Genomic DNA, 16,488 nt, shown 5'->3' on the forward strand with positions numbered 1-16,488 from the left:
CTGCCCCCCTCAAAGTTGTGTTAATGTAGAGTCAGATTTCTCAACCTGGTACTAATAACATGTTGAGCTCAATAATTCTTTGTCGTGGGGGCTGTCTTGTACATGTTAGGAAGTTTGGCAGTGTTCCTGGCCTCTACCCATGAGATATTAGTAGTACCTTCACCCCTCAGTTGTGACAAATTAAAATATCTCCACACATTGTCAAATGTCCCTTGGGGTGGAAGGCAAAATAGCCCCTGGGTTGATAAGCACTGTTGTACAGCAGGACTTATCTGGATGATTTTCAGGCTTGGAATCATTCCCTAAAGATAAAGAAATTGGTCTAAATAACTATAGTCATTTCCCATGGTGAGTTCCAATGACTTAGGAAAACCTGGGACTTCCTAGAGTTTTTCTAAATCCATGTGATACCCATAAATGACCTTGAGCTGTTTGGCATTGATTTAAAAATAACAGTAAATTTTAAGTAAATATTCCATGCTGTAATTTTTTTAAAAGATTTTATTTATTTATTTGTCAGAGAGAGAGCAAGCATAGGCAGGGGGAGTAGCAGGCAGAGGGAGGAACAGGCTCCCAGCTGATCAAGGAGTCTGATGTGGAACTTGATCCCAGGACCCCAGGATCATGACTTGGGCTGAAGGCAGACACTTAACTGACTGAGCCATCCAGGTGTTCCTCCTTGTTGTAATTTATAGCTTTTCTTTAATAACTGGAATTTAGTATGGTGTGCTTTTCATTAAGGCCTGGGAGGACCGCTTGATTCGAATACAAGAAACGATTGATGAATGGTTAAAAGTACAAGCTCACTGGCTGTACTTGGAGCCCATATTTTGTTCTGAGGATATCATGCAACAGATGCCAGAAGAAGGGCGTCAGTTTCAGACAGTAGACAGACATTGGAGAGATATCATGAAGTTCTGTGCAAAAGATCCAAAGGTGAAGTCTTTATTTTCTCTTACAAATAAAGGGAGCCTTTAACTGTGGTTATTCAAAAGCATCTGGCTCTTTTTTTCTGATTACAAAAGCAAAACCTGCTCATTGTATACAAACTTGAAAGTTCAGAAAAATAGAAGAAAGTGCAAAGCATTAAGATAATTTTACTTTTCAATTCATACAGTACACTATTTATAACTCTAATGGTGCAGCTGCCTCAAATGCACATTTAACTCATTTGACTGCGATCTATACTCACAGCTATTCTTCTCTTGTAAAATAAACTAAAATAAGAGCTGGAAGAGGATGGACAGAGGGAAAGAGAAAGGGAGGGAGAATGAATATAGGTGATTCACCTGACATTCTACTCAATGACTTTATATGCTTGGGAGCGATGGGAATATAGGATCTGTTGTTCTCTCAGTTGACCTCACTTGCTACGTGTCTCTCCTAGTGAGTATAGCACCTTGTCAAGTGTGTTCTCATGTTGAAAGACAGATTATGTATTTTTCATACACAAAGTACTCATAGTTGAAAGATATACATTCACTTTTAAAATCTGGTTTTCAACCTAAAATGTAACAATTTATTTCAATGCTGGATGAAAATTAGCCATGCTGGACTTAGTGAGAGTCAATAATATGCTGAAACTATGAGTTCCAAGGATTTTGCCTTACACAGTGATCTTAGAACCTTTGTGAAACACGATTTCTGGTAGATCAGAAGTCAGCAACTTTTTTCTGCGAAGGACCAGGCAGTAAATATTTTAGACTTTGTGGGACATACAGTCTTTTTGCAACTACTCAACTCTGCCACTGTCGTGGGGAGAAAGCAGCCAGAGACAGTATGTTACTAAACGGATATGTCTGTGGTATAATAAAACTTTCTGGACAGTGATATTTTATGTGCCACAAAATGTGATTTTTCTTTTCATTTTTCATCCTTTTAAAAGTGTAAAAATTCTTAGCTCATAGGTCATTAAAAAACTGGCAGCAGAGTGCATTCATCTATCAAAATATCAAGTTGTACACCTTAAATATATACAATTTTTATTTGTCAATTTTAACTTATAAAGCTGAAAAAAAAAAAGACTAGCAGCAAGTCGGATTTAACCTGTGGGATGGAGCTCACCAACTTATACTGTAGATTGTTCACAGTTAACAGCTGTAAATGTGAAAATTAAATCACACACCAACCTAATGGACTTTTCCCACATCATTCAGAAGAATATATGAGAAATGAAATGTGCATGACAGTTATAACTTCTCGTTTGTAACTTGCATCCTTGGATAAGACTATTTCTGATTTATTGAATTATAATAATTTTACATGACAAAATATTTTACAACAATTTTCATAAGCCTTTGACCTTCCAACATTTTTGACATATACAATAGACTAATGCTTAAGACTTGCAGTTATATCTGGTATATAAGTGCTGACCTGAATGAATGTGTATCTTTTAGGTTCTTGCTGCTACTTCTCTAACAGGTTTATTGGAAAAACTGCAGAACTGCAATGAACTTTTGGAGAAAATTATGAAAGGGCTTAATGCATACCTTGAAAAGAAACGGCTTTTCTTCCCTCGGTATGATGGGTAATTAATTGTGCTATAACTAAAAGCATTTTCTGATACGTGATGAAGGAGAACTAAAGCATTTGTATTTTCATGTTTTCTAGTTTTTTCTTCTTATCTAATGATGAAATGTTAGAGATTTTGTCAGAGACCAAAGATCCGCTTAGAGTTCAGCCTCATTTAAAAAAATGCTTCGAGGGCATTGCTAAGTTGGAATTCCTTCCTAATTTGGACATTAAGGCCATGTATAGCTCTGAAGGGGAGCGAGTGGAACTGATTGCCCTCATTTCCACATCTGCAGCGCGAGGTGCTGTGGAAAAGTGGCTCATTCAAGTGGAAGATTTAATGCTCCGGAGTATTCATGATGTGATCGCGGCAGCCCGGCTGGTGCGTTTCCAAAGATTTAATTTCAGGAACACCCTGTGTTCTGCAAGTGCTTTCTTTTTAGGAGGTTTTGAATTTGTGTTGGTAAATAACTATTTATGGTTCTTACTATTTTAAGCCATTTATTATTTTTTTACTCTTTGTTTCTAACATTATTAAGATAATGATATTAGTAAGAATTGATAAAATGTGATTGAGTGCTATAAAGGACAAAAGGTTTTATGAGAAAGTATAAGGTATATATAATTTAGAATGGAGGGGGTGTTTCTAGTGATAAGCTCTTACAGAGAGTGAGATTGAAAGTGAGACCCAAAGTAGGAATTAATGAGATAAAGAGCAAAGGGAAGAGCATTCAGGTATCTTGTGTATAGAGCCTGGGGTCAGAAAGAACTCAGACAGGGGTGTGAAAGAACCTCAGACAGGGGTGTGAAATCTACTGCTGTTTACACCTTAGATACTCAAAATGAGATAAACAAACATTAAAAGAGGGTATATAATATTTGAAAGAAATGTAACACTGAAGTACGACATGTACCTTACTTATGCTGATCCAATTAACTTGATCTTGAATAATAAAATTCAGTATATTTCTGTCTTTAGGAACACAAAGGAACAGTTATGTAGTAAAATTAAAAAAAAAAAAGGCATTGCAGCCTTTTAAAATCCAGCAACTCACTTTATGTGAGTGAGGTATCCCCTTTCTTTTTTTTTTTTTTTTTTTTTTTTTAGGTCTCCCCTTTCTTTCACCCTGTGAAGCTCATCTTATTGCAGTGGCTATTCTATTCAGCTTTAATATTCCTGCAGATAAATCTTGGCTTTTTCTCTTCTTTTTCTATTTATGATTCCAAACAGATTAAGACATGTAGGAAAAAAATCCAACATTATCCATGAAAGTATTTCTTAATTAGTATAGAAATTTACCTTCTGTGTATCTATAAATGACTCATCCATTTTTTGAAACTTCTTCTTCTTTGAAACTTGTCATTTGTTTTTATTTCTAAATGTTGCTAATAAAATGTATTTAAGTAATAATATATTTATATCTTTATGTTTAACATTGTTTTATCTAATGGTGTTATTGTATTAAAAATACAGTTCCCATTAGCATCAACTTCAAATTTTGTTCTGCAGCTTTTTCAATTTATAACTTGTATCTGCTATTATTACTTGAAGCAAGTCATTTTTCTATTTTTTTTCTTTTTTGTTTTTAAAGATTTTGTTTACTTATTTGATAGAGACACAGCGAGAGAGGGAACACAAGCAAGGGTGTGGGAGAGGGAGAAGCAGGCTTCCCGCTGAGCAGGGAGCCCAATGTTGGGCTCAATCCCAGGACCCTGGGATCATGACCTGAGCAAAGGCAGACGCATAATGACTGAGCCTCCCAGGCGCCCATGAAGCTTGTTATTTTTTTAGGAGATTAAACTCCACCCTCAATCTATTTAAATACATTTTGAACATAAAAAGTTAGAAAAAAATGAGAGTATAATTTGAACTCAAAAGCACAGATTGTTAAATTATTTATAATTCAACAAATATATAATTTTTAAAAAAGATTTTATTTATTTATTTGAGAGAGTGGCAGTGAGAGAGAGCATGAGCAAGGAGAAGGTCAGAGGGAGAAGCAGACTCCCCGTGGAGGTGGGAGCCCGATGCGGGACTCGAATTCTGGGACTCCGGGATCATGACCTGAGCCAAAATCAGTCGTCCAACCAACTGAGCCACTCAGGCGTCCCAACAAATATATAATTTTTTCGAAGATTTTATTTATTTGACAGAGAGAGCGAGAGCGAGAGCAGGAGCACAAGCAGGGGGAGTGGGAGAGGAGAAGCAGGCTTCCCGATGAGTAGGCAGCCCAATGTGGAGCTCAGTCCCAGAACCCTTGGATCATGACCTGAGCCAAGGACAGATGCCTAAGGACTGAGCCACCCAGGCACCCCTATTATTGTTCGATTTATATACTCTGGTCATATAAGTTTTTAGAAAAGCTATAGATAAATCCTACAAGGGTTCTAGCTACTAATTCAGTTTTCCACTAGATTATATAATCTCCTTTTCAATTAAATCAGCATCAATATATAATCTATTAAACCAATTTTTTTTACAGATTAATAAATCCCTTACATTTCATTATAATAGAAGTGATATGTATTCTGTATAGAAAACTTGACAACTCCCTACAGCAAAGTAGCGTAAAAATGTATAAAATTGGGACACTTGGGTAGCTCCGTCATTAAGCGTCTGCTTCCGTTCAGGTCATGATCCCAGAGTGCTGGGATCAAGTCCTGCATCAGACTCCCTACTCAGTGGGAAAACTGCTTCTCCCTCTTCCACTCCCCCTGCTTGTGTTCCCTCTCTTGCTGTCTTTCTCTGTCAAACAAATAAATAAAATATTTAAAATGAATAATGTTTTTCTGAAAATAAATAAATTGGAAAAAATATATAGAAATAAACTTCTGGAATAATCAACAATCAAATTTTTCCAGAGATAATTGATTATTAACATATTAGTGTTCATTTTACTACTCTTTTATGAATAAACAAATGATTTTAAAAATTTATTACAATTTTTCTTTTAAATAGTCATCTTGAAATTTTCATAACTATGTGATATTCTAGCCTATAAATATATCAAATGTTGTATTTCCCCATTATTAGACATTTAGCTTTTTATTCCTTTCATAATCTTTTAAAGTTAGAAATGCATTTTAATTGTTCAGGCATATCCAGAATCTGCAAGAAAAGACTGGGTTCGAGAGTGGCCTGGCCAAGTTGTACTCTGTGTTTCTCAAATGTTCTGGACTTCTGAGACACAGGAAGTTATAAGTGGTGGGACAGAGGTAAAGCATTTATTTATTTATTTATTTATTTATTCAGAGAGTGCATATGTAGGGGAGGGGCAGAAGGAAGAGGGAGAATCTTAAGCATGCTCCATACGCAGTATGGAGTCTGAAATACAGCTCGATCTTACAACCCTGAGATCAAACCTGAGCCAAAATCAAGAGTCGGATGCTTAACCAACTGAGCTACCCAGGTAGCCCAAAGCAATTTTTTTTAAAGATTTTATTTATTTATTTGACAGACAGAGATCACAAGTAGGCAGAGAGAGGCAGGCAGAGAGAGAGAGAGAGGAAGAAGCAGGCTCCCTGCTGAGCAGAGAGCCCGATGTGGGACTCAATCCCGGGACCCCGAGATCATGACCTGAGCCGAAGGCAGCGGGTTAACCCACTGAGCCACCCAGGCGCCCCCCAAAGCAATTTTTTGTATACATATAGCATTCTTTTCTACTGCTATGTTTCTTAGTTACCTTATCTATTTTTGTAAAGGCAGTCTTCCCATCTGTTTATACATCTAGCATTAAAATTATATTTATTTGAAAACTTGTTCTGAGTATTTTATGAAGCTTAGACAAACCCATTCTGTTCTAGAATTCATTTCTATATTAAGATATGAAGTCAGAATTGTTTTGTAAAAGAGTATATAAAATACACATTTTAGATACTATACACCATTAGTTTAATTGCTTTTTTATTTTGTAGGCATTAAAGAAATATTATAAGGAACTTCAGAATCAACTAAATGATATTGTAGAGCTGGTAAGGGGAAAACTGTCGAAGCAGACCAGGATTACTCTGGGAGCTTTGGTTACAATTGATGTCCATGCCAGAGATGTGGTCATGGACATGATTGATATGGGTATGTGACTCTTCTCTGTAATGTTAAAGATAAAATATTAATAACTTCTAGAAACCAAGTTTGTTTTCACTCTCAACAGAATTTAATTTACATGATTCTTTCTGTAAATTAGAAAGCAAATTATTTTAATATCTGCTGTTACAAAAATGATAGGATACCTATTTTTCAAATTATTTTTCCATTTCAGGATTATGTGTCTTGTTTTACCTTATTCTTTCTAGGTGTCTCCCATGATACAGATTTCCAGTGGCTTGCTCAGCTTCGATATTATTGGGAATTTGAAAATGCTCGAGTTCGTATCATTAATTGCAATGTAAAATATGCTTATGAGTATCTTGGTAACTCACCTCGACTTGTCATTACACCTTTAACTGACAGGTGTTACAGAACACTGGTATGCATTTAAATTATTTTGATTCATACATTAAAATTACTTTTTCGTTTGTGTCATACTTTAAAAAAAAGATTTTATTTATTTATTTGACTGAGAGAGACACAGTGAGAGAGGGAACACAGGCAGGGGGAGTGGGAGAGGGAGAAGCAGGCTTCCCACTGAGGAGGGAGCCTGTTACAGGGCTCAATCCCAGGACCCAGGATCATGACCTGAGCTGAAGGCAGATGCTTAATGACTGAGCCACCCAGGTGCCCCCGTTGTCATACTTTCTTATCCAAATTTAACATGGCTATCCTCATTTTATTCTCTTTAAAAAATTTTTTTGTTAACATATAATGTATTATTTGTTTCAGGATTACAGCTCTGTGATTCATCAGTCTTACACAATTCACAACACTCACCATAGCACACACCCTCCCCAGTGTATATCACCTAGCCACCCCCATCCCTCCCACCAATCCACCCCCGACCACTGCACTCCAGCAACCCTTCCACTCCAGCAACCCTCAGTTTTGTTCCTGAAATTATGGGTTTCTTATGGTTTGTCTCCCTCTCTGGTTTCATCTTGTTTCATTTTGCCCCTCCCTTTCCCTATGATCTTCTGTCTTGTTTCTCAAATTCCTCGTATCAGTGAGATCATATGATAATTTTTTTTCTCTGATTGATTTATTTCTCTTAGCATAATACCCTCTAGTTCCAACATCATTGCAAATGGCAAGATTTCATTTTTTTTTGAAGGCTACAAAATATTCGACTGTATATGTATACCACATCGTCTTTATCCATTCATCTGTTGAGGGACATGTAGGCTCTTTCCATAGTTTGGCTCTTGTGGACGTTGCTGCTATAAACATGTAGATGCCCGTGCCCCTTTCGATTCCCATGTTTGTATCTTTGGTGTAAATACCCAGTTGTGCAATTGCTGGGTCATAGGGTAGCTCTATTTTCAACTTCCTCCATACTGTTTTCCAAAGTGGCTGCACCAGCTTGCATTCCCACCAACAGTGTAGGAGGGTGCCCCTTTCTCCGCATCCTCGCCAACACCTGTCATTTCCCGACTTGTTAATTTTAGCCATTGTGACTGGTGTGAGGTGATATCTCATTGTCGTTTTGATTTGTATTTCCCTGATGCTGCGTGATGTTGTGAGTACTTTTTCATACATCTGTTGGCCATTTGGATATCTTCTTTGCAGAAATGTCTGTTCATGTCCTCTACCCATTTCATGAATGGATTATTTGTTCTTAGAGTGTTGAGTTTGATAAGTTCTTTATAGATTTTGGATACTAGCCTTTTATCTGATAAGACATTTTCAAATATATTCTCCCATTCTGTTGGTTGTCTTTTGGTTTTGTTGAATGTTTCCTTTGCTGTGCAAAAGCTTTCGATCTTGATGAAGTCCCAATAGTTCATTTTTTCCCTTGCTTCCCTTACCTTTGGCGATGTTTCTAGGAAGAAGTTGCTGTGGTTGAGGTCAAAAGAGGTTGCTGCCTATGTTCTCCTCAAGGATATTGATGGATTCCTATCTCACACTGAGGTCTTTCATTCATTTTGAGACTATTTTTGTGTGTGGTGCAAGGAAATGGTCCAGTTTCATTCTTCTGCATGTGGCTGTCCAATTTCCCCAACACCATTTATTGAAGAGGCTGTCTTTTTTCCATTGGACATTCTTTCCTGCTTTGTTGAAGATTAGTTGACCATAAAGTTGAGGGTCCATTTCTGGGCTTTCAATCGATCTATGTGTCTGGTTTTGTGCCAGAACCATACTGTCTTGATGATGACAGCTTTGTAATAGAGCTTAAAGTATGGAATTGTGATGCACCCAGCTTTGGTTTTCTTTTTCAACATTCCTCTGGCTATGTGAGGTCTTATCTGATTCCATACAAATTTTAGGACTATTTGTTCCATTTCTTTAAAAAAGTTGAGGATATTTTGATAGGGATTGCATTAAATGTGTAGATTGCTCTAGGTAGTATGGACATTTTCACAATATTTGTCTTCCAATCCATAAGCATGGAATGTTTTTCCATTTCTTTGTGTCTTACTCAATTTCTTTCATGAGTATTCTATAGTTTTCTGAGTACAGATCCTTTACCTCTTTGGTTATATTTATTCCTAAGTGTCTTTATGATTTTGGGTGCAATTATAAATGGGTTCAACTCCTTAATATCTCTTTGTTCTGTCTTGCTGTTGGTGTATAGAAATGCAACTGATATCTGTGCATTGATTTTATATCCTGACACTTTACTCAATTCTTTTGTGAGTTCTAGCAGTTTTGGGGTAGAATCTTTTGGGTTTTCCACATAAAGTATGATATCATCCACAAAGAATGAGAGTTTGACTTTTTCTTTTTTTTTAAGATTTTATTTATTTATTTGACAGACAGAGATCACAAGTAGGCAGAGAGGCAGACAGAGAGGGAGGAGGAAGTAGGCTCCCTGCAGAGCAGAGAGCCCAATGTGGGGCTCGATCCTAGGACCCTGGGATCATGACCTGAGCTGAAGGCTGGGGCTTTAACCCACTGAGCCACCCAGGCACCCAAGAGTTTTTATTTGCTGATTTGTATATCTTTTATTTCTTTTTGTTGTCTGATTGCTGAGGCTAGGACTTCTAGTACTATGGTGAATAGCAATGGTGATAGTAGATATCACTGCCATGTTCCTGATCTTAAGGGAAGAGCTCTCAGTTTTTCCCCATTGAGAATGATATTTGCTGTGGGTTTTCATTGATGGTTTTGATGATATTGAGGTGTGTACACTCTATGCCTACACTGTGAAGAGTTTTGATCAAGAAAGGATGCTGTAGGGCGCCTGGGTGGCTCAGTGGGATAAGCCGCTGCCTTCGGCTCAGGTCATGATCTCAGGGTCCTGGGATCGAGGCCCACATCGGGCTCTCTGCTCGGCAGGGAGCCTGCTTCCTTCTCTCTCTCTGCCTGCCTCTCTGCCTGCTTGTGATCTCTCTCTGTCAAATAAATAAATAAAATCTTAAAAAAAAAAAAAAGAAAGGATACTGTACTTTGTCAAATGCTTTTTCAGCATCAACAGAGAGTATCATATGGTTCCTGTTCTTTCTTTTATGAATGTTTTATATCACTTTGATTGATTTACGGATGTTGAACCAACCTTGCAGCTCAGGAGTAAATCCCACTTGGTTGTGGTGAATTATCCTTTTAATGTACTGTTGGATCCTATTGGCTAGTGTTTTAGTGAGAATTTTTGCATCCATGTTCATCAGGGATATTGGTCTGTGATTCTCCTTTTTGATGAAGTCTTTGGTTTGGGGATCAAGGTAATGCTGGCCTCATAGAATGAGTTTGGAGGTTTTCCTTCCATTTCTATTTTTTGGAACAGTTTCAGGAGAATAGTAATTAATTCTTCTTTAAATGTTTGGTAGAATTACCCCTGGGAAGCCATCTGACTCTGGACTCTTGTTTGTTGGGAGATTTCTGATTACTGCTTCGATTTCCTTACTGGTTATGGGTCTGTTCAGGTTTTCTATTTCTTCCTGGTTCAGTTTTGGTAGTTTATATGTCTCTAGGAATCTATCCACTCCAGATTGTCTAATTTGCTGGCGTATTGTTGCTCATAATAAATTCTTATAATTGTTTGTATTTCTTTGGTGTTAGTTGTGATCTCTCCTCTTTCATTCATGATTTTATTAATTTGGGTCCTTTCTCTTTTCTCTTTGATAAGTCTGGCTAAGGGTTTAATCAGTCTTATTAATTAATTCAAGGAACCAGCTTCTACATATGTTGATCTGTTCTCCTGTTCTTTTGGTTTCTTTTTCATTGGTTCCTATTCTGACCTTTATTATTTCTCTTCTCCTGATGAATTTAGGCTTTCTTTGCTGTTCTTTCTCCAGCTCCTTTAGGTGTAGGGGTTAGGTTGTATATTTAAGACCTTTCTTGTTTCTTGACAAAGACTTATATTGCTATCTCATTCCCTCTGAGGACCACCTTTGCTCCATCCTAAAGATTTTGAAGAGTTGTGTTTTCATTTTCACAATTTTTAAAAATTCTTCTTAAACTTCCTGGTTGACCTATTCATTCTTTAGTAGGATGCTCTTTAGCCTCCATGTATTTGAGTTCTTTCCAACTTTCCTCTTGTGATTGAGTTCCAGTTTCAAAGCATTGTGGTCTTAAAATATGCAGGGAATGATCCAGTCTTTTGGTACTGGTTGAGACCTGATTTGTGACCCAGGAATTGATCTATTCTGGAGAATGTTCCATGTGCACTAGAGAAGAATGTGTATTCTGTAGTTTTGGGACGGAATGTTCTAAATATATCTGTGATGTCCATCTGGTCCAGTGTGTCATTTAAGGCCTTTATTTCCTTGTTGATCTTTTGCTTAGGTGATCTGTCCATTTCAGTGTTGGGGGCGTGTTAAAATCACCTACTATTATTGTGTTATTGTCAATGTGTTTCTTTGATTTTGTTATTAATTTGTTTATATAATTGGCTGCTCCATGTTAGGGGCATTGATATTTAAAATTGTTAGCTCTTCTTGTTGGACAGACCCTTTATATATGATATAGTGTCCTTCCTCATCTCTTATTATAGTCTTTGGTTTAAAATCTAATTTGTTTGAAGTGGCGGTGGGGTGGGAGGTTGGGGTACCAGGTGGTGGGTATTATAGAGGGCACGGCTTGCATGGAGCACTGGGTGTGGTGAAAAAATAATGAATAATGTTTTTCTGAAAATAAATAAATTGGAAAAAAAATCTAATTTGTTGGGGTGCCTGCATGTCTCCATCATTAAGCGTCTGCCTTGGCTCACGTCATGATCGAGGTCATGATCCCAGCGTCTGGGATTGAGCCCTGCATTGGGCTCTCTGCTCAGTGGGGGGCCTGCTTTTCCCTCTCCCACTCCTCCTATTTGTGTTCCCTCTCTTGCTGTGTCTGTCTCTGTGAAGTAAATAAAATCTTTTTAAAAAATCTAATTTGTCTGATATAAGGATTGCCACCTCAGCTTTCTTTTGATGTCCATTAGTCTGGTAAATGTTTTTTCACCCCTCACTTTAAATCTGGAGGTGTCTTTCGGTGTAAAATGAGTCTCCTGCAGACAGCATATCAGTGGGTCTTGTTTGTTTGTTTTAATCAAATCTGATACCTTTTGTCTTTTGATTGGGACATTTACCCCATTATATTCAGGATAACTTTTGAAAGATTTGAATTTAGTGCTACTGTATTGCCTGTAATGTGTCACTGTATATTGTCTCTGTTCCCTTCTGGTCTATGTTACTTTTAGGCTCTCTCTTTGCTTAGAGGACCCCTTTCAATATTCCCTGGAGGATTGGTTTGGTGTTTGCAAATTCTTTTAGTTTCTGTTTGTCCTGGAAGCTTTTTATCTCCTTCTATTTTCAATGACAGGCTAACAGGATATAGTATTCTTGCTGCAAATTTTCTTGTTTAGTGCTCTGAATATATCATGCCAGTCCTTTCTGCCTTGCCAGGTCTCTGTGGATAGGTTTGCTGCCAATCTCGTGTTGTAGATTACAGATCTCTTGTCCCCAAGCTGCTTTCAGGATTTTCTCTTTGTCTTTGAGACTTGTAAGTTTTACTATTGATGATGAAGTGTTGACCTATTTTTTATTGATTTTGATGGGGGGTGGTTTCTGTGCCTCCTGGACTTTGATGCTCATTTCCTTCCCCAAATTAGGGAAGTTCTCTCCTATAATTGCTCCAGTATACCTTCTGCCCCTCTCTTTCTTCTCTTTCTGGGATCCCAATTATTCTTATATTGTTTTGTCTTATGGTATCACTTATTTCTAAATTCTCCTCTCATGATCCAGTAGTTGTTTATCTCTCTCCCTCTCTCAGCTTCTTTATTCTCCATCACTTGGTCTTCTATGTCACTAATTCTCTCTTCTGCCTCATTTATCCAGCAGTAAGAGCCTCCATTTTTTATTGCACCTCATTAATAGCCTTTTGGCTTTTGACTTGGTTAGATTTTAGTTCTTTTATTTCTTCAGAAAGAGATTCTCTAGTATCTTCAATGCTTTTTTCAAGCCCTGTTAGTGTCTTTGTAATTGTCATTCTGAACTCTAGTTCCAACATCTTACTAATGTCCATATTGGTTAGGTCCCTGGCAATCCATACTGCCTCTTGCCCTCCCCCCTTTTTTGGAGGTTAGTTTTTTTGTTTTGTCATTTTTGTCCAGAGAAGAACAGATGATGAGAGAACAAAATGCTAAAAGGGTAACAACAACCCATAAAAATATACACTAAACAAAGAAGAGACCCAAAATGGGAGGGAGGGGGAGAAAGGAAAAAAAAGGAAAGATAAAGAAAAAAAGAATATGATCAGGCTGGTGTATAGAACAGAGCCACACACTAGATTTTGGATGTATTTTGGTCTGTTAGAAGAAAGTACTTCCCAAAATTTTAAAGAAAGAAAAACTTACATATATACATATATATATAAAAAAAGGGTAAATGTGAAGAAAGGATGGAATATGATTGTAGAGATGAAAATTTAAAAAGATTTTAAAAAAGGAATTGATAAGAAGTTGGTTGAAAAAAGAAAGAAAAAAATTAAACTTTTTCAAGATTTTATTTATTTGACAGACAGAGATCACAAGTCGGCAGAGAGGCAGGCAGAGAGAGAAGAGAAAGCAGGCTCTCCACTGAGCAGAGAATCAGACGCAGGGCCGGATCCCAGGACCCTGGAATCATGACCCAAGCTGAAGGCAGAGGCCTTAAGCACTGAGCCACCCAGGCACCCCCCAGAAAGGAAAAAATTAAAAAAAAAAAAAAAGAAAAGAAAAAGGAAAGGAGAGAATGTGATCAGGTGGGACACTAGAACAAAGCTATACACTAGATTTTGGTCTGTTTAAAGAAACTGTACCCTGGGACGCCTGGGTGGCTCAGTGGGTTAAAGCCTCTGCCTTCGGCTCAGGTCATGATCCCAGGGTCCTGGGATTGAGCCCCACATTGGGCTCTCTGCTCAGCAGGGGAGCCTGCTTCCTCCTCTCTCTCTGTCTGCCTCTCTGCCTACTTGTGATTTCTGTCTGTCAAATAAATAAATAAAGTCTTTAAAAAAATAAACTGTATCTTAAAATCTTAAAGAAAGAAAAACTCTGTATATACCCAAAAAGTAAGGTTAAATAAAATGAAGGGTAGAACACGACTATAAAAATGAAAATTAAATAATATTTGAAAAAAGGAATTGATAAGATGGTTAAAATAGGAAAGAAAATTTTTAAAAAAATAGAAAAAGAAAAAATAAAATTAAAAAAAATTAACTTTGAAAGACTGAAGAATCATGGGGAAAAAGCCATGTGTGCTGTATTCCCTTAGCACTGGTGTTTTGCAATTCTCATTTATCAGTAGACTTGGTCTTGGCAGGATGGTCATGCTAATCTTCTGGGGAGTGTAGGGGCCTGTTGCAGTGATTCTCCCATGTCTTTGCCTGTGGTGGAATTGCACTGCCCTTGCCAGGGGCCAGGCTAATCAATCTGCTTGGGTTTGCTCTCATTAGCTTTTGTTCCATGAATGCTTTCTCTATAGCTTTGGAAGACAGAAATGAAAATGGCGGCCTCCCAATCTCCGACCGGGAGGGTCCAAGAACTTGGTGCACCACTCCTCAGTTTTCCCTCAGAGAAAAGCAGTCAATCACTCCTGTTTCCCTGGTCTCTGGCTGCACTCCATGCTCACCTGGCTTGTGACCAAGCATTTCTATATCTGGCTTATGGCTGTATTTGGAGTCTCCAAACCAAGCGCCAAATCCTGTGGCAGGTTCCCACTCCCCTCCTCTGGGGGAGTACAGGGAGTCTCCCTGGATCTGCCTCTTGTGGGGGTCCCTGTTCAAAGAGTAGTGGCCAGACTCTGCCTCAGATCATGGATTATGGCAATCCCAAGCTGTGAGCCTCCTCCTCAGCTCCGTCTCTGCAGCTGGCTTTACCGCTCCAATACCTGGAAGCTCTGCCACCCTCAGACACCCTTGGTCTTTCTGTGACCCTGCAGGTCCTGAGACCACACTGTCCCCATGAAGGTACCACTGCCCCTCCAATCCCACTGAGCCGCTGGAGTGATTGATGTCCCTCAGCAGAGCAGACATCTAAAAGTTCCAATTTTGTGCTCTGCTGCTATATCACTTGCTGGGAGCTGGCACCTGGGTGGCTCAGTTGGTAAGCCACTCAACCAACTGTCTACTGGTCTATCTTCCTCCCGTGGTCTATCTTCCCATATACCATCTTGGATTCACTTCTCCCATGGTCTGTCTTCCACATGGTCTGTCTTCCCATATATCATCTTGGATTCACTTCTCCACATGTTCTATCTTCCAGAAAGTGGTCACTTTTGCATTCATAGAATTGCTGCTATTCTTTGATATCTTGTTGAGTTTGTAGATCTTCAGAATGGTTTGATAACTATCTACCTGAATTCCTGGAGTCAGACGAAATTCGGTCTCCTACTCCTCTGCCACCTTGCTCCTCCCCCTCCTCATTTTATTCTCTTATCTGTAATAGTTGAATAGAGATATCCCTTCCTGGTCCCAAAATCCCTTTATATGAAATTATAGTAATGTATATTTACTTCTGGATCCTTTTGTAGAATACAAGAATGTTTGGGTACCAATGCTTGAAAATTACGAGTCACTCCCATTAGGGATAATTAGAAAAAGAAGGTATTAGAGATTTAAAGAGAAAACTGAAGTTTCAGAAAATGGTATCAGTTTTTGCAGTGGAGTTCTGGGAGACATGAAAGGAAGATGAGTAAAGTCCATCTGAGCCTTGGAACTCCAAGTTAGTTCTGCTGAAAGGAGGGAGAGAGCTGAAAATGTAGGGGGTGATACTAAGTTCTGTGCTTGTTGAGCTATGAAAGATAAAACTATGACTATATAAAACAAAAACCAAAAAACAAAAACCACTTGAGTATAAGGTTGCCAGATAAAATATGTGACTCTCAGGTAAATTTGAAATTCAGATAAATAATAATTTGTTAGTGTAAGTATGTTCCAAATATTGCACATGACATACTTATATTAACCAATTATTGTTTATCTGAAATCCAAAATTTTTTTAATGTATTTATTTATTTGTCCTAAAAATATTTATAATAAATAATAAATATTATTTATTTGTCAGAGAGAGAGAGTGTGCAAATAGGGGGAGCAGCAGGCAGAGAGAGAGGCAAGTGGAGGGAGAAGTAGGCTCCCCGCTGAGAATGAGCAAGGAGCCTGATGTGGGACTTGATACCAGGATCCTGGGATCATGACCTGAGTTGAAGGCAGACACTTAACTGATTGAGCCACCCAGGCATCCCCTGAAATCCAAAATTTTTTTAAAAGATTTTATTTATCCATTTGAGAGAGAGAGAGAGTGAGAGAGAGCATGAGAGAGGAGAAGGTCAGAGGGAGAAGCAGACTCCCCGTGGAGCTGGGAGCCCAGTGTAGGACTCGATCCTGGCACTCTGGGATCATGACCTGAGCCAAAGGCAGTGGCTCAACCAACTGAGCCACCCAGGTGCCCAGAAATTAAAATTTACCTGGGCATTCTGTATTTTTATTTG

The 16,488-nt window shown here is 38.2% G+C and overlaps 1 protein-coding gene across 1 annotated transcript in view; it reads left to right on the plus strand.

Annotated features, from left to right (window-relative positions):
• The window catches only part of DNAH12 (dynein axonemal heavy chain 12), a 243,907-nt gene that overhangs the window by 83,800 nt on the left and 143,619 nt on the right, over nt 1–16,488 (plus strand). Inside the window, exons 21-26 of the mRNA XM_044253319.1 lie at nt 742–936; nt 2,400–2,521; nt 2,614–2,896; nt 5,611–5,730; nt 6,430–6,586; nt 6,808–6,980. Of these exons, the coding sequence (XP_044109254.1) occupies nt 742–936; nt 2,400–2,521; nt 2,614–2,896; nt 5,611–5,730; nt 6,430–6,586; nt 6,808–6,980 (1,050 nt within the window). The remainder of the gene's footprint in view (nt 1–741; nt 937–2,399; nt 2,522–2,613; nt 2,897–5,610; nt 5,731–6,429; nt 6,587–6,807; nt 6,981–16,488) is intronic.

Source organism: Neovison vison, chromosome 6, assembly GCF_020171115.1.
Source record: "Neovison vison isolate M4711 chromosome 6, ASM_NN_V1, whole genome shotgun sequence".
Lineage (NCBI taxonomy): Eukaryota > Metazoa > Chordata > Mammalia > Carnivora > Mustelidae > Neogale > Neogale vison.